Genomic DNA, 18,802 nt, shown 5'->3' on the forward strand with positions numbered 1-18,802 from the left:
GCTGAAACGAACGACATTAAAATAATAATATATTATTAATAATTATGTAACAATATTTAGCACTAATGTACGAGTATGTACCTTTAACATGACTGGATTTTTGGCCCAAAATTAATATTTACATGCTTCGTGTAAGCAAAACATGACTGAACATTTTTCTGTGTAACATCTGTAACTGTATATACCGTGTTTTAAGCAAATAAATGTATTCTTATTCTTATCTAAATATTAGTAACTCATGGAATACAATTGCTATTCTATTTTCCTGGCAACCCTACTCGTGTAGTTAGCCGTGTAATAACTGCCTTTGTCTGAACGAATAAAGTGGATCCGGAATTCAATAAGAGATATTTAGTTAGTACGCGAGAAAAGTGTTATAAAATATTTTATTAAGTATCTTAATAAAGCTATTGCCGTGTTAAAGTCATTCTTCACTTTAAAATACTGAAGTTCTATGGCATAGTGATACAAGTCATTTCAACCGAATGACGTCCACTGCTGGACATCCTACAAGGATCTGCGCTCCCACGACTTTCACCAGATCGTCGTTCCACCTAGTGGGTGGCCTGCCCACAATACGTCTTTTGGCCCGTGGTCGCCACTCAAGAACTTTTCTGCCCCAGCGGCCATCAGTGCCACGAGCTATGAACTCCGCCCACTGCCACTTAAGTTTCGCAATTTTTACTTAATCGTACCTTTTTTTTTATGTGATAGGAGGCAAACGAGCAGACGGATCACCTGATGGTAAGTGATTACCGTCGCCCATAGACACCCTATTGCAAATACATTAAGTTTCCACAGCACTTAGCTTAAAGCATATTTAATCTAACACCATTCTAGAGCACCTTGAAAATTTCCCAACTTAAAATAACAAATTAGCTAGAACACGCAGCGCACGTTATTGCAGCGCAGGTGCTTTTCAGGTGAAATTTGCACTTCAGTTGCACCTCGATGTAATTTCATCGGTACCTAGGTGTAATTCCTAAGGAACGCTGGCTTAATTTTATGTCAGCAGATCGCGAGATGTTCGTAATCAAATTTTGCTTTCACGTCTTGTTTTAGCTCTGTTCTAAGATAGCTAGAATGTGGATAGCAATTCTGAGAGGTTATACTTAGTGAAATCTCTATTACATAATATTGTTGTTACACTTTGGTTTTTGCTTGCCTCTAAAGTATCTTTAATAAGCTAACCCGGTGAACTTACCGCCTACAATGTTCATCAGAAATAATGTTGGAATCATGGAAGTATTTTTCAAATCAGCCCAGTAGTTTCGGAGAATATTCAATACAAACAATTAACAATCAAAGCATTTTCCTTATATAATATTAGTAACGTGTAGATTAGTAGGTATAGATCCCGTAGTTTCGGAGAATATTCAATCCACAGGGGGGGAGTAGGTATAGATTGTCGCAAACTACGAGTATAGTCGCTCTGACGTCACGCTACACTAATCGTTAACGCCTGCCGAAAAAATCAACTCTGTTTTGAGACATAAGTCAAAGAGTCTGCCTTTGACAAACGTAACGGTAGCTAAAGTTAGTTTATTTTATCATAGTCTAGTCTTAGACCTGCTGATTTTAACCTACCATTAAAAGTTCATTAGAAGGCCAAATGTTAAAAACTTATAACATAAATTATTATGATTTATACCTACATCTTGAATACGCCATGATGATCTCAAGCAACTAATCCTAATTAAAATTATAAATGCTTCTGACTTTGATGATGATGATGATGATGATCCATCCGACCGATTTCGGCCATGGCGACCACTCCGACTCCTAGCTGTCGTGGCGGCGCTGGTGTGCCCGAAGATGGCTTACGTAGCCTATTTTCGCGGTAAAATCCCTCGCGCATTGAGGGCATCTGAGCACGCCGCCAACATAGTTATAGTGAATGGCGGCAGATTCTGACTTTATAACCCATATTAACCAATTAGTTTACGATATAATTTAAAATATATTTCACTGTAACTTGATAGCTCCGGAAGTCATAAAATCTTTTTATTTTACACCGTTTCTAATATCCTTATAAAATTACCGATTGTTTTTATGACTTTTAAATTAGATAAAGTTACAGGCCCGTCGGATATACTCTGACAACATTTAATAAAAGAAATTGGAAAAAAATAACCCTGAAGACGTCGTGAAAACGGCCAAATATTATTAAAAATGAAACTGTACCTAGAAGTAGTAAAATTTTGATATGTTTATCGTATTTTAATCGTTTCCCTTTTTATTAGTTAGTCCCTTTTTACCTGCCTTCTTAAATAAAAGTCTTAAAAAATGTTAGGTAGGGGAGACNCTGCCGGATATCCGGCTATCCGGCGTAGCAGCTGGCCGGATATCCGGTATCCGGTATCCGGCCAAACAACTATCCGTTTCATCTCTATCGAAAAGTTGAAATAACCACACGTCGAGGTAAATATAATGCGAATTTAATCAAATCACAAAATTTACAATACAAAATAAACCAAGATTACTCTGTTGATTCACGATTGAAATGCGGTGATCTCATAGATACGTGCGGTCGCTCCAACAGTTGGTACACGAATCCCCTGTCACTTTCCGTTACTCGCAATTTGCGACCGCTACAATATTATCTATGATTCCACCCAGGTGTCAAACCTGACATTTCATTCGTTGAACTGATTGATTTATCCGATTAATCAAATAAAATTCGCCCACAACTCCGACACGGCCATCCTGATTTCACACGTCCTCGGGTGATGCCTCTGTAAAGACGAGAAATACCAGGCAGTTCACTGATACTCAGCCAGCCCTGATAAGGCTGCCATATGAGAAACAACATCGTTGAAACTTAATTTTCTTTATTGTTAGCTAAAATCATTGGAAAACTCATAATTCGATATCCTTAGAAACATTTTTTTTTTGACAGACAGCTAGGAACATCTGAACTGCAATACCATTTATCAGTGCTTAGGCTCTTTACCACTCACACAGCGGTAGAATACTTCAGTGCTGTCTGCACTCATTATCATCACTCTCCTTGACGATAGAATACCATTACCACTGGCTGACACACTCAGCCACGTGGCAGAATACACTCCTAGCTTCAGCACTCTTTACCACTCTGGTGGTAGGATACAACAAACAATACAGTCCAATACACACACTATAAGTGCGCGGTCATGATCAAAACCAAACTTTATTGTGTTCCTATCTGTCGGTCTAACATTGGCAATTATACAGGGGATAGTAAGTCAATCCGAATCACTTTCGTCATTGTCACATAATGTAGTACTAGACTCGGGCAATTTGCGCAAACGGTCATGTGCATACTTGTACGTTCTCCGAGAGTTAAGTGCATTTAGCACATACCTATCACCCTCTAGAACCTCACTCACCCGAAATGGCCCTTTGTACTTAGGATCTAATTTTGTCTGATTCCTTTCTTTATTTTGTAAAAGAACAAAGTCACCAACAGAAAATCTATTTACTTTAGACTTTGTCCCCTCAAATCTAGTTTTATCGGAAGTCGCGTTAGCTTCCATATTTTAAACAGCCAAAGTCCTTGATTCGTTAAGTTCATTAAATTCCTCATCAGTAAACATCAAATCTAGGGGCCTTGCTACTTTGCCAATTAACAGCTCAAGTGGACTGAACTTAGTGACGCGATTTACTGAACAACTTAATGCGAGTTGAACATCAGGAAGCGCTTCTTGCCAAGAACATTCCCTGCTTGTCTCTATTTGTAGTATAGACGTCTATTCCCACAATCAATTAGAATTTAATACGAAATAATCAACGATCAGTTAGATTTTAAACGGATGACTATTCGGAAACGCGGCAGCGATACAGCGAGACACGTACGCTACTAAGTATCTACCTAGCGATCGCTTGATACATTATCAAAACACAATAGAGATTAAGGTCCATCAAAACTCAATAAACTACAGCATCATAATAACTAAGGTCAGCAAAGCAGTAAACAATACTCTTCATCTCCATCCGATTGTTTCTTACACCATATTACAAACATGGGTCTACCTCCATCCGGTACCCGAATCACATCATGGGCTACTTTCATCCAGTACCCAAATACAACACAATCATGGGCTACCTCCCTCCGGTACCCGAATACAAACAATCCGGTGGACACACAGCGATCGTTTACACCTCCCCGCCAAACGCATGCCATTCACAGTCATGGCCGCACTGCTACAGGAAATCAGGCCCGATTTACGCTTACGACTACGAATGCACGGGAGATGCAAGCAATGTGAGTGACTTGCATACTACGATACTGAGAAAAGTAACTTTAAAATAATTGAGTTTTGATCGACTAATCCTACAACTGGTTTAAGGTCCTTCTCCATATGAATGTAGGAGATTCATTATCATCCATAAAAAAGCAATGTACCTCCATCAAGTACACTCATCTACCAAATACTTTATCTAGCATTTTTGTACTACATTAGACACGTCTACCTCAGGCGTTCTAATTTCATTGCAATCCAATGTTCATAATTACACTACCAATCGCTACCATAATCACTGCTATTAAAACATGAAAGTAAACTAACTCAATTCTAATTATTTTCTAAAATCGACACTTGATACATTATCAACTCTAATAACATAGAAGTAGCCAGGGCTATGTAACATGATCATTAACTTCAACACTTCAATAATCTTAGTCACTAATAAATTCGTAGGACACTCGAGTATCTCCATATGCCGCAGTAATCACCATTACTGAAACTGTACCATTAAGTACCATCACAACACTGTGTGCATCACCCACGGACTACACACCACGATTTACGGCTCAAAAGCAAACTCGAGTTCCCATTACAGAAAAAATAATCATCATCACCACAACTGTGATCACCATGTACTATTCCCACCTCTCGTTCCCACCACTGCAACTCCTGTGTAGCCAGGATCTACAGCTTGACCGCCACAAAAACCCAACCAATGAAGGTCAAGTTTGTCCCGGGGGAAAGTTAAACTGTCATTGGACCCGCAACGAAATTAATCAGAAGAACATAGGAGGAAATTATAAGATGCGACTCTTAACGCTAAAAATTAAATAACAACATAGGAGGAGTTCGAAATTAAGGTTCGACTTCCCTCCATTGCAAAGCGGATCACCATGTACCTCGACTTCAACTTTAGACTGGTACATAACCCTATGGCATTCTTCTCAATTGATCATGAAATAGTAGGTACGCAAGTGCAAAGTGGCAAGGCTGCTACTTTCCTAAGATGAAATCTTATTTTAAGCTCACCGCCCGTATTCTACTAAACGAGTACCTACAAGGTAAACCGACAAGGAATTCAGGAAGTCTATTTAAGCAATTCTAATAGTTTTAGTCTATTTACATCCGTCACGTACGTCCGTATCGATAATATTCACATCAGTGGTGAAACTACCACCTAGGAACCAAATAATTTACAATAACATCTTCACTCAATGTAAACTCAGCTGAGGTCACGCGTGATTGAGCACGTGAGGTAATTTATTGCATGTTCTTAACGGCGCACTTTTTTTTGATACCATTTGTACCAATGAGCCAAACTAAAAATTATTTTGAATTAAGATTAAAATTATCACTTGATTTTACGTAATACTAATTTGCAAACAACTACATTTTACCAGATGGTAAAACATGAAAATTCATTAACTGAAAACTACCTTTTTCCTATAAAACATACTTTAACGAAAATATTAGAGAAAAGCCAAAAAGTAGGTACAAGTGCCGTTTAGTCAAATATAAAGAAAGCATCATGAATAGTAGGTATGTAAGTGCCACAACTTTGCAAAGCCATCCCTGTGACTCTCAAAATGAGCGAATGTTATCCCTGTAACAATCACCCTCACCAGCAATCATCCCTGTGACTACTATTGCAATCATCCCTGTAACTGCACACTATACCCCAAGTCATCCCTGTGACTACATTACCAATCGCAATCATCCCTGTGATCACGATATCGTCACAAGTCGAAAGTCCATGGTCCGTCATTAAGTCAAAATTATGTAATCATCCCTGTGATTACGAAGATAGTGGTAGTCATTCCTGTGACTATCACTCAGTGGCCTCCACATCACCAACATCACTACTCAAATCATCGTTATTACCAATCAATCGGCACTCGACTGATGGGCATCCCTAATCATTACACAACATAAAATTTATTCTGTGCTGACTATGTACTGTGTTTGACCTATACCGGTCATTACAGTAACATTATTGAAACGTCTGCCACTCAATCTTGGCGACAATCTTTAACCAACAACAACAAGTATTCAGCAAAAGAATAAAATGGAAAACAATATCGCTCACCCTTGTGATCCAAAGCACTCGCGGGCAACCTCGTTCTGCGCCGCGCCGGTCCAATGTTCTCCACTTGACCGCCGCCGCCGTCCATTGCTGTGAGCTTGACCACCACCCCGCGCCAGTCCAATGCTGTGAGCTTGACCGCCGTCCTGCGCCGGTCCAACGCTGTGAGCTTGACCCTTCAACCTTCTGGCCGGTTATTTTCCGGGCATACNACTGTCTGTTGGATTCGATCAGTACACAAGTCTGTTGAAATTATTTCGCATTTTTACTTTAAAATATACCTGATTCCCTTCAGTTACCTTCTAAATAGATTTACCAGTGTAATGAATTACCGTTGGATTTTGCTGTGTCCACATCTGCTCCATCCCCGAGAGCGATGGATTATTGTTTTTAAATTGTTTTTACTATTGTGCTGTTTGTATAATATAATTTTTTATTGTACAATAGGAGGTGTATGGTACCGGCTGCTCCGTTTGGCACCGGCTATAAGGTGTTTGGCACCGGCTGTCCCGCAGTGCCAGACGCTTGCTGCGCCCGACGGGTGCGGAGGGGGTTGAGCCGAGTGGTGATAATGGCGCGCTAATCTTAGTCTGCATCTTAGTCTAGTATTTTTAGTCTGTACCAACCAAACGGCCCAACGACCCATCCCTTTTTTTTTCTTTTTAAAATTTTTGTGTCTCAACCACAATAAATTGTTATCAATTTAAATAATTATTTTTATTTTGCTCCGGCAAAAATTTCTTATTTACAATATGTTAGGTACTGCACTTCCTGCTTGTAGGCATTAGTGCTCGTCAGTATAGTTGCTATCATCTATAGGGAAGGGAAGGATTCTTGGAAGCAGTTTATTAAGGCTGCTGCTATATTTGGTAATCTTCAAATGTTTTGTGTAGGGCTCTGTTAAACATTCTGAGCGGAAATATTTTATAGCTCTCTTAAAGCGACCGTTGATTGCTTCCACGGAAGTTCCACGACCCAACGACACTGGTTAATTATCTCGGATTTATTCGTTCTTCAGTGCTCAGCTGGTTTTGACCTCGTGGTAAAGAAGACGGCATGTGTGGATCATAACCGCATGATTCAATCAAAGGAATGGCATCGCGAAATCCCCTGTCCAATATTAGTATTAGTACGTCGCCTTGTTCAAGAAAATAATGGAAGGGATTATCTTCCATTGGTTCGTTATAATTAAATAAGATTTTTCTCATAATATCGGCATCTGTCGTCACAGCGGCGTATGGTCCAACAACATCCAAAATGTAACCGTCAGCGCAGACTTTCATAAAAGGTTTCATCAGGGAAACTAAACTACTCTTCTCCACAAATAGATATGTTCCATCTCAAATAATGATAGCTTTAAGGTTCGGCCAAACCAACGCGTGCAGCCGGCGTGCACGATTGCGATGGCGACCAGACAGCGTGTATGAATTTGTAGCGATGAGTTCACATCAACGCGTCCTGTCATTGGTCGCGGCGATCAGGGTATGATTATTAGCTTTTCAATTTATTACAATAAAATGTTTAATAAAACACTTATTAATCGTAATTATTATTTATTAAGTTTAAGTTTTCTTAATCTATATGACTTTTATTTACTTAATGCTAAAATTTGCATGTTTTCCATTTAACATATTTTTCATCCAATTTTCCGTCTAAAATTTTATTTATTATATTAGGTACACCAATTATGAGATTGGAGACGTATTATAAGTGTAACACAATATTTTATTAAATTCAGTTGGTGAGATTTGCACCCAAGCCAGGATATATATTTTTTTATAAAATATCTATAAGATTTTTATAAATATTTATTTTGTGGCCATTATTATTACCATTACTTGGGAACATTCTCTATAATCTTAAAAAAAAATCATTAGGATATGCCAAATTATTATTTTTCAACCTTTTGTATTCTCTATATTGGATATACAGTGTGAGTCACGTTAAAGTGTACATATGAAAATAGATGAAACTAGACCTATTTTTATCGACAAAAAAGAGGTCAAAAAATTTTTGAGATTTTTTTTAATTTTTTTATAGATTTTTTTTCTTCCAATTACTTATTGTAAAGAAAACTTAATAACTTTTAAACTAAGCGGTATATCCTAATAAAATAAAAACAGTAATAATGCCAAATAACAGGCGATACTAAAAAAATACATAAAATACACAAAAAAGGCCAACAAATGCTACTTTTTGAAAAAAATCTGCTTTTAAATTCGTGTTTTTTTGGTTATTTGATAAATTTCTCAAAAAAATGCCCCTATAACCGGTGGTTTTTACTACTTTGTATTATTATCTATCGTATTACCTTCGTAAAACCAAAAATCGCATGTCTCTATCCCTATCACAACATTTGCAATGATCGTTTGAACTAACCCTCTCCGGGCGCGCTATTCAACGCTTCGTTAACAACGAAACTGAAAATGGCTCTAGATTTGTAACTTAGATAAAGACAAGTTAAATTTCAAATAAAAACAAAAGATTTCGAAGTAAAATAAGCATTTTAGTTAAAATTAAAATTTTCTCTACCTGCAGCGGAGAATAATGTTGTGGCAGGCCTTTGTTCAAACGCTCATAGCAAATGTTGTGATAGGGATAGAGACATGCGATTTTTGGTTTTACAAAGATAATACGATAGAAAATAATACAATGTAATAAAAACCACCTGTTATAGGGGCATTTTTTGGAGAAATTTATCAAATAACCAAAAAAACACAAATTTAAAAGCAGTTTTTTTTTCAAAAAGTATCATTTTTTATTACTTGTTGGCCTTTTTTGTGTATTTTATGTATTTTTTTAGTATCGCCTGTTTTTTAGCATTATTACTGTTTTTATTTTATCAGGATATACCGCTTAGTTTAAAAGTTATTACGTTTTCTTTACAATAAGTAATTGAAAGAAAAAAAATTCTATAAAAAATTAAAAAAAAAAACTCAAAAATTTTTTGACCTCTTTTTTGTCGATAAAAATAGGTCTTGTTTCATCTATTTTCATATGTACACTTTAACGTGACTCACACTGTATTTATGGATCCCTTGTATTTCTTTGGTCACATATGATTTAGCACAAATGGAACAATTATATATTTTTGTAAATTTTCTGCATATGTATCCAGCAGTATACACCGATATTTGCACCCGCACTTTTTCATTTATTACACTTTCAGTGCTAATAACTGTTCCAGAACTTCCAGAAGACAATGGCGTAATTGAAACGTTTGGCGCGATATTTTGGCTATCGTGAAAGTCGTGTGTCGTAAATAAATAATTTAAATCGATCAGTGTATCGCCATTGTCTTCTTCACAATTAGAAAATTTTGAGTGCGGGCTTAACATGTTTGATAACACTAATGATTTGAAGGTGTATACAAAACTGTTTACATCAGGATTTGTATTTCTATAATTGACAGCTCTAATACGACCAAAGAAATTTTCTAAAGGATCCTGATTAATGTATCTGGGGTAAAAATATTCTACCCCAAATTTTGAAAATAATAATTTGGCGTCTAAATAATAATAAAATACCTAATAAAATACCCATCTAGCGACGGAACACGCACATGCCTTGGCCTCCCAGCTTGCACAGACAATTTGCTTTTTGTGTCGATAAATTTTATCTTCCTCAGTTCTTGAATAGAATTTCTCCAAAAATCTTCATGTGGAGAATTCTGTTTAACAGCAAATCGGAGTTTTCCTTTCGTTCCTCCTGGTGATCCATTAACGCTGTCAAAGAGTTCATCAAAAAACAGCACTATTGTTGCTGTAGTCCCCATAGTCTCCATGCAGTTGTTGAGCTGCTTATCTGAAATAATAATAATTAAATAGGTACAGTCAGATGCAAACTTATTGCTTGGAAAATCGCGCCAGGCGGTGTCCGAGCCGCCCATTAAGTTTTCATTGGACTATCCTACTAATATTATAAATGGGAAAGTAACTCTGTCTGTTCCGCTTTCACACCTAAACCACTGAACCGATTTTGATGAAATTTGACATAGAGATAGTTTGAGTCCCGAGAAAGGCCATCGGCGTGACTAATATACATATCTCCACAAAATTACAGACCAGTCTCAGAAATGAAAGGTATAATTTTCTTCAGTATATTCTGTAGCTCCACTGCAGAAACTGTTCCAGCACAGAAATAGTACGCAATGCTCTGTCTCCATGAAGAGCATATTATTCCTCTGATCATAAAAACTAATGCATGATCTGCAAATTTTTGCTTGCGTTCTTCTCCTATCTCTACAAATCCATTAATTTTATTTATTTTATTTTTTATTTATTTATTTTTGGGAAACATACAGTTACAATATAATTTAACTTAGGTGCAGTGAGAAAACACATAAACCAATTAAGTTTCCACAGTTAAATATACACATAAAGTTGGGCAAACCATTATGACTAAATTTTTGTTGTGAAAAATATAAACTTATATAAAAAAAGTAAACAAAGTGACAAAAGAAAAATTATCAACTACTTACCTAATTAATAAAGGAGCGAACTGCAAACATCACCCGACGCTCGCAATTTAGTTGCCACAAGACAAATCCCGGATATGTTTTTTAAACTTACTTAAACTAGACCCAAGTATGTCTAATTCTTGGAATTGTTTGTTGTAGCAACGGCAAGCGCGAGGCAAAAAGGTGTTGAAAGCATAATTAGTCCTACAAAGGGGCACATCAAAAAGACACCTATTACGGGCACTAAGCCGGGGGCAACGGAGATATATTTCACTTAAAAGATAAGGAGAGTCAATTAAATTGTGCAGCAATTTGAATAGGAATATCTGGTCTCTTTCAATGCGACGGTCAGTGAGTGAGGGTACAGATTCCATGTGAGAACAAGTACCTCTGTTAGAACATCTAAAATGAAGGTGTTTAATAAATTTATTTCGGATACGATCCAACATATTGATATATTTCTGATAGTGAGGATTCCAAACTGCAGATCCATATTCCAAAATAGAACGCACATAAGAATTAAACAGCAGAACAAGCGTAGAACAATTCTTAAATTCCTTTCCAGTTCTCAAAACAAATCCCAGCATACGATAAGCCTTGGCCGATATAGCATCCAAATGGCAACAAAAGGACATCTTAGCATCGAGGTAAACACCCAAATCCCTCACTTCATTCACGCGCTTGATTATATTGTCGTTCACTGAGTAATCAAAAACGATGGGACTTTTCTTCCGCGTGAAAGTAATGACATTGCATTTCTTAATATTCAGGTGCCCGCCTCCATGACAGCAGAGAGGTTCACTTCCGTATCCGCTAGTGAGGTGACACGACATTAGTGATGTGGCATTGTTCTCACCACAACACCCTTCCTCAATGACACATCTCCAACAAACAATTAAAGTTTCAAACTAACTTAAATGTTAATACACTTACAAATAAAAAAAAAACTCATCCCGGGCTGCACCATACCTCTCTAACCATAACTAAAGTATCAAATTCCAAATAAATTATGATGCAACTCAGGGCCTAGTTTGTAAAACTACATTTTACAAAATCCTACCTTGTTTCTACAGTTTTCAAATTTAGATTTAGCCAAAGGCTTAGTACACATGTCAGCAATTTGTTTTTCACTTTGTATATATTTTAGAATAACAATTTGTTTTTCAACTCTATCTCTAATATAATGATATTTCAAATCTATGTGCTTCAATCTTTTATGTTGTTCAGGGTTTTTTGCAATATGAATGGCAGATTGGTTGTCCTCAAACATAACAATTTGATTACACTTTAAATTAATTTCTGTCAGCAAGTTTATAATCCAACAACCCTCAGATATCCCGTTAGCTAAAGCAACATACTCAGCTTCTGTTGAAGATAATGATACACACTGTTGTTTACTGGACGACCATGAGACCGTGCACCCATACAACTGCATTATGTAGCCCGATGTAGACTTCCGGTCAACCTGATCTCCTGCCCAGTCTGCATCTGTGTATCCAACCAAACATTCATCACCGTTCATACTGTAAACCAATTTCATATGTAAAGTTCCTTTTATATATCTTAAAATCCTTTTTAAACCCTTCCATACATCCTCATTTGCACAACCTTGGTAACGACTCAAATAACCCAAAGCATAACACAAGTCTGGTCGAGTACCTAACATAGCATACATAAGACTTCCAACTAACTTTCTACACTTTCTTGTCAATTCTTCATTCTGATAATCTTGTTTCTCAATTTTCATTCCAGGATCCATAGGTGTACTAACCGGCTTGCATTCTTCCATCTTGTATTCCTTCAAAATTTCTTTCAAATAATCTATCTGATCAATTACTATTGACTTTTCATTCCTTTTAATGTTGATTCCTAGATACTTAGAAATTCCTTCCATGTCCTTCATATCAAAGTTTTCCTTAAGTGTTTCTTTTAGCTTTTCAATTTGTTTACTATTTTCTGAAATCAAAAGTATATCGTCTACGTATAATAGTACATAAAATCTTTTTCCTGGCATGTAATATAAACAATAGTCACAGTTACTACGATGAAACCCTTCCTGTATCATTAATTTATTGAACCTTTCATTCCAATATCTCGGTGACTTTTTCAGTCCATACAATGATTTTTGAAGTTTTAATACTTTTCCATCCTGTTCCATACCTTTTGGTTTTTCCAAATATACTTCTTCCTCTATATTTCCATACAAGAAAGCGCTTTTCACATCCATCTGCTGTATATCTAAACCATACTTGCATGTTACAGCCAGCAAGATACGTAAAGTTGGTAGCTTGGCTACTGGAGCATATATTTCAGAATGATCAAACTTACTGTCTTGCTTAAAACCCCTAGCGACCAATCTTGCCTTATAGATACCTTCAGTTCTCTTCACCTTAAAAACCCACTTGCTGTCTATTGTCTTCTGACCTTTAGGTAAATCCGTTTCTATCCATGTATTATTACTTTTCAGTGCTTGCAGCTCCCTATTTATCGCCTCCAACCATTCCTTACTATCCTTCCCAGTTATTGCCTCTTCATACGTTAAGTCTTCTTCGCCTTGTGCCGTCAATCCCACCTCATAATCTTTCAACCTTTGAGGGGTTTTTACTATTCTGCCACTCCTTGTTTTCCTTTCCTCCAACCTTGCTTCATCTGGGCTATGCCATTCTTCTGATTCATATTCCTCGTCCTTGTCCGCATATCTCCTTTGACCAGCACCCACTTCAGATCTTCTTTCTCTCTCTTGTTCTTCATCAACATTTGTTATTTCTTCCGGTAAATTTCCATATTCCTTCTCTTCCATTTCCTCATGATTCTCTATATTCTCACTCTCTTCTCCCATTGTCTCCTCATCATCGCTATGGCACACCTCTTCTATGTCACCCTCCCTCTGACTGATCCTGTTATCTTCCATATCTTCATTTCTTTTCATTCCTAGCACAAAAACAACATCTCTATGAGTTTCAACATCTCTCTTATTTTCAAACCAAATCCTATAACCTTTTGTATTTATTCCATAGCCGACAAACCTACCCATTTTTGCTTTTGAATCCCACTTTAGCCTTCTTTGTTTGGGGATGTGAGTGTATACTTCAGTTCCAAAAGATCTTAATGTATTGATGTCAAAACTTCGTTTATAAATTAGTTCATATGGTGTTTTACCTTTCTGGCTACTGCAACCTGTCCTATTTATTGTGTACACAGCATTACTCACAGCCTCAGCCCACAACTCCTTGCTTACATCCGCATTTATGATCATAGTTCTAGCTGATTCTACAATTGTTCGCATCTCTCTTTCTATTCTACCGTTTTGTTCTGGAGTATACGCCACAGTACATTCATGCAAAATTCCTTTCCTTTTAAACACCCCTTCCAACTCCCTGTTTTTAAATTCCCCACCACCATCCGATCTAAACTTTTTCACCTTGCATTCAAACTCATTTTCAAATTGCTCAAGAAACTCACATATTCTCTCTTTCGTCTCATACTTACTTTTAAGAAAATACACAAACCTGTAGTTACTGTAGTCATCCTTTAATAATAAAAAATATGAAGACCCACCTAAAGATCTTGTCTCCATCGGGCCACATAAGTCTGCATGCACCAAGTCTCCTGGTCGCTCAGCACGGCTCTCACTGCTAAAGAAAGGCAACCTATGTTGCTTGCCCTGTATACAAGACCGACATTGATCAATCTGCCCTTCATATTTGACACTATTTTTATTTAATATTTCCTTGACATGTTTAAAATTTTGATGGGCTAGTCTTTCGTGCCATGTGGACAAACTTAATAAAGCATTACAGTCATTTTGATCAGAGTTACTTTCAATCTTAAATTCCATTAAATACAAACTTCCTACACGTTTAGCTTGAGCCATAACTGATCCATTTTTGAGAAATTTACAATAGTTTTCACTTGATGATAACATGTAGCCATGGTCAACAGCACTAACCAAAGAAAATAAATTCACATTTAAATCAGGCACATATAACACATTATGCATGACAGAAGGTATGTATTCTGAGCCATTGTAAGCCAACAAATGTATGTCCCCCATGCCTTCAACATTTAACCTTTTCCCATCCCCAACTATTACCTTTTTATCAATTTTACAAAAATTCTGAAGAAACCTTTTATTATATGTCATATGTTCGCTAGCTCCTGAATCCATTATGAAATCCAAATTATTTTTAATATGTAATTTAGGCTCTTGAACTATGAATGCATTTTTAAACTTATTTTGAGATAAATTACAGTTTTTAGCCAAATGTCCAGACTTGTTGCACTGATAACACTTTACTTGTTGGTTACACTCAGCAGCCATATGGCCGGTTTTGTTACAACGATAGCACTTTTTCTGATGACAGTCACGCTTCATGTGTCCAACTTTGCCGCACACAAAACACTTTCTATCACTGTTGCCATTTCCCTTGAATTTGGTTCTGGTCGCAAATGCAGATGATGTAGACTCCCCTTGGTTATTTCTTTCTTCTTCAATCAATAATCTTGAGGTTAGTTCCTTTAGGTTTTGTTGACACGCAGGCACCGACTCCCAAGCACTTACAAAGTGTTTATATTTCTCTGGCAAAGACATCAAAATCTTGGTAATTAGCATATTATCTGATGGTGGTTCGTTCAACGTTCTTAGCTGGTTAGCTATTTCTTCCAGTTTTGAAATGAAGTTCATCATTGGTTCTTCAAAGGTTAAGTTAAAGAAACGTTGTTGTACGAGATGCACACTGACCTGCGATGAGGGCTCATACAAAGCAGATAACCTTTGCCACATTTCCCTGCTAGTCACACAGGACGACAAATACGTCATAACCTGTTCCTCAACTCTTGTTACAATGATCTCCTGTGCTTTGTAATCCTTTTCATACCATGCTTGTTTTTCTTTCGAATCCTCTTCCTTAAGTAGCTCGCTGCCAATGACCACATCATACAACTTCTTAGCCCTTAGTATCACGGACAGTTGAAACCTCCATGCCCCCCAATTTCTGCCATTCAGCATCATACGCTGCTCCGCTCGACCCTCCATGATCTTGATTTTCGGAAACCTTCCCAACAGCTTAATTTCCGCACCACCTCGTGTGAAAACAGGTTACCCACACCAACCCACGCCGCGCCACTTCAGACAAAGATGCTAGTTTTATAGTCACTTTCCCTTAAACTCCAACACGCGTACGCGTGTCTGGGCCCATAACCAATTGTGGAATATGGGAGTTCAAGGAAAGAAGTAATTCTTCAGCATTAAACTGTATTTAGCGTTTTCTACATTAATACACAACCACACCGGCCCGCCTCCATGACAGCAGAGAGGTTCACTTCCGTATCCGCTAGTGAGGTGACACGACATTAGTGATGTGGCATTGTTCTCACCACAACACGATATACTTCCCATTGAACGAAAATAAATCTCCGTAAAAAAATTGACCGTATATCTTGAACTCAATGTGTTTATTTGCTCCCTGAACTATCTAACTATGCTGTCAAAAATCAGCAAGGCACCAATATCGATGAGACGCGAGCAATCTCCAATAATATGACGGGGAGGAAGGGCCCGCTGTGCGGGCTCTCGGTAAATTGCATTTTATTCATTATTTTACGGCTTAATACTCTTGTAATATTATTAAAAACTATAGATAGGATACCTGCGAAGCTACTTACAATGTATTTACTGTCATACAGAGTTTTGTTTTCGTTTTACGACACCCATAACTTGCATGTCCAGTATACTTCCCGTCGCCGAAATACTAGTAAAGTAACTGCTAAATACTATGTCCAGTATTCTTCCCGTTGCCAAATTGTTAGAAAATTAACTTTTGTGGGTTTTGATAATAATATTTTAGGGATCGACACATAAAATGTTTTCTGCCTCACTATGTACCGTTTTTCAGAGTAANTACACGTTTAGCTTGAGCCATAACTGATCCATTTTTGAGAAATTTACAATAGTTTTCACTTGATGATAACATGTAGCCATGGTCAACAGCACTAACCAAAGAAAATAAATTCACATTTAAATCAGGCACATATAACACATTATGCATGACAGAAGGTATGTATTCTGAGCCATTGTAAGCCAACAAATGTATGTCCCCCATGCCTTCAACATTTAACCTTTTCCCATCCCCAACTATTACCTTTTTATCAATTTTACAAAAATTCTGAAGAAACCTTTTATTATATGTCATATGTTCGCTAGCTCCTGAATCCATTATGAAATCCAAATTATTTTTAATATGTAATTTAGGCTCTTGAACTATGAATGCATTTTTAAACTTATTTTGAGATAAATTACAGTTTTTAGCCAAATGTCCAGACTTGTTGCACTGATAACACTTTACTTGTTGGTTACACTCAGCAGCCATATGGCCGGTTTTGTTACAACGATAGCACTTTTTCTGATGACAGTCACGCTTCATGTGTCCAACTTTGCCGCACACAAAACACTTTCTATCACTGTTGCCATTTCCCTTGAATTTGGTTCTGGTCGCAAATGCAGATGATGTAGACTCCCCTTGGTTATTTCTTTCTTCTTCAATCAATAATCTTGAGGTTAGTTCCTTTAGGTTTTGTTGACACGCAGGCACCGACTCCCAAGCACTTACAAAGTGTTTATATTTCTCTGGCAAAGACATCAAAATCTTGGTAATTAGCATATTATCTGATGGTGGTTCGTTCAACGTTCTTAGCTGGTTAGCTATTTCTTCCAGTTTTGAAATGAAGTTCATCATTGGTTCTTCAAAGGTTAAGTTAAAGAAACGTTGTTGTACGAGATGCACACTGACCTGCGATGAGGGCTCATACAAAGCAGATAACCTTTGCCACATTTCCCTGCTAGTCACACAGGACGACAAATACGTCATAACCTGTTCCTCAACTCTTGTTACAATGATCTCCTGTGCTTTGTAATCCTTTTCATACCATGCTTGTTTTTCTTTCGAATCCTCTTCCTTAAGTAGCTCGCTGCCAATGACCACATCATACAACTTCTTAGCCCTTAGTATCACGGACAGTTGAAACCTCCATGCCCCCCAATTTCTGCCATTCAGCATCATACGCTGCTCCGCTCGACCCTCCATGATCTTGATTTTCGGAAACCTTCCCAACAGCTTAATTTCCGCACCACCTCGTGTGAAAACAGGTTACCCACACCAACCCACGCCGCGCCACTTCAGACAAAGATGCTAGTTTTATAGTCACTTTCCCTTAAACTCCAACACGCGTACGCGTTTCTGGGCCCATAACCAATTGTGGAATATTCAGGAGTTCAAGGAAAGAAGTAATTCTTCAGCATTAAACTGTATTTAGCGTTTTCTACAATAATACACAACCACACCGGCCCGCCTCCATGACAGCAGAGAGGTTCACTTCCGTATCCGCTAGTGAGGTGACACGACATTAGTGATGTGGCATTGTTCTCACCACAACATCTTCTACGCTGCATCAACTGCGATATTCGAGTGACTCGAATTAGGCGGCATCTACTCCTGGAAGAGAGTGAGGCTCTTACAGAAGTTATGAGACTGTGAACATATCCAAGAGAGGTAAGAGAAAGATTTCAAACTTCATTGTTTTAAAAGCAATAAAAACCGCTTTTCATCAGTTTTATCCTCAGTACGTTAGTATTCAAAAATATTATAGTTATTACATTGGGAAATGTACAGATTGTCACCAATGGTTTATTGAAATATCCATTGTCGGTAGAATGTATTTAATCCAATTCCAATCATATCAAATGAGTTGACTGATCTTGGACTGAACATTTTATCAGCTAAAGATCTATTGACAAGTTATTTGGANGGTTTCTGCCAATGTTCTTTGCACAAACACGTGTTGAATTCCTGGGATTCATCATACTAGGGCACTATTTAAGTTGTGAGCCTCGACAACATAACGTGTTGTTAGACGACATCTGATACTTTTAATGAAAAGTTTGACATTTTTGACTACAACCTTATTCAAAACTTTTTATCATTTGAGCACGTTTTGTATTATTAACATTTAATTGAAAATTATCTTGACTACAAAAAC

At 37.3% G+C, this 18,802-nt stretch overlaps 1 protein-coding gene across 1 annotated transcript; it reads right to left on the bottom strand.

Moving 5' to 3' along the window:
* Positions 1-7,839: 7,839 nt before the first annotated feature.
* LOC114361369 (uncharacterized) lies at positions 7,840-10,551 on the bottom strand. The gene is made up of 3 exons (XM_028316362.1): positions 9,849-10,551; positions 9,336-9,807; positions 7,840-8,238 (listed from the first exon to the last, which is right to left on the bottom strand). Exons 1-3 carry the CDS (start codon positions 10,196-10,198, stop codon positions 8,161-8,163), a joined length of 900 nt encoding a protein of 299 aa, XP_028172163.1. The 5' UTR covers positions 10,199-10,551; the 3' UTR covers positions 7,840-8,160.
* Positions 10,552-18,802: the final 8,251 nt, after the last annotated feature.

This window comes from Ostrinia furnacalis, unplaced genomic scaffold, assembly GCF_004193835.3.
Source record: "Ostrinia furnacalis isolate ACB-3 unplaced genomic scaffold, ASM419383v2 OfSCF5660, whole genome shotgun sequence".
NCBI lineage: Eukaryota > Metazoa > Arthropoda > Insecta > Lepidoptera > Crambidae > Ostrinia > Ostrinia furnacalis.

Excerpts from the sequence above, each read along its gene's own strand:
- LOC114361369 (XM_028316362.1), bottom strand. The coding sequence starts at position 10,198 with ATGGGCGGCTCGGACACCGCCTGGCGCGATTTTCCAAGCAATAAGTTT. Across the intron at positions 9,808-9,848 it reads CGTGTTCCGTCGCTAGATGG|ATTATTTTCAAAATTTGGGG; the intron begins GTATTTTATTAG and ends AGACGCCAAATT. Across the intron at positions 8,239-9,335 it reads AAATACAAGGGATCCATAAA|TATATCCAATATAGAGAATA; the intron begins TACAGTGTGAGT and ends TGACTCACACTG.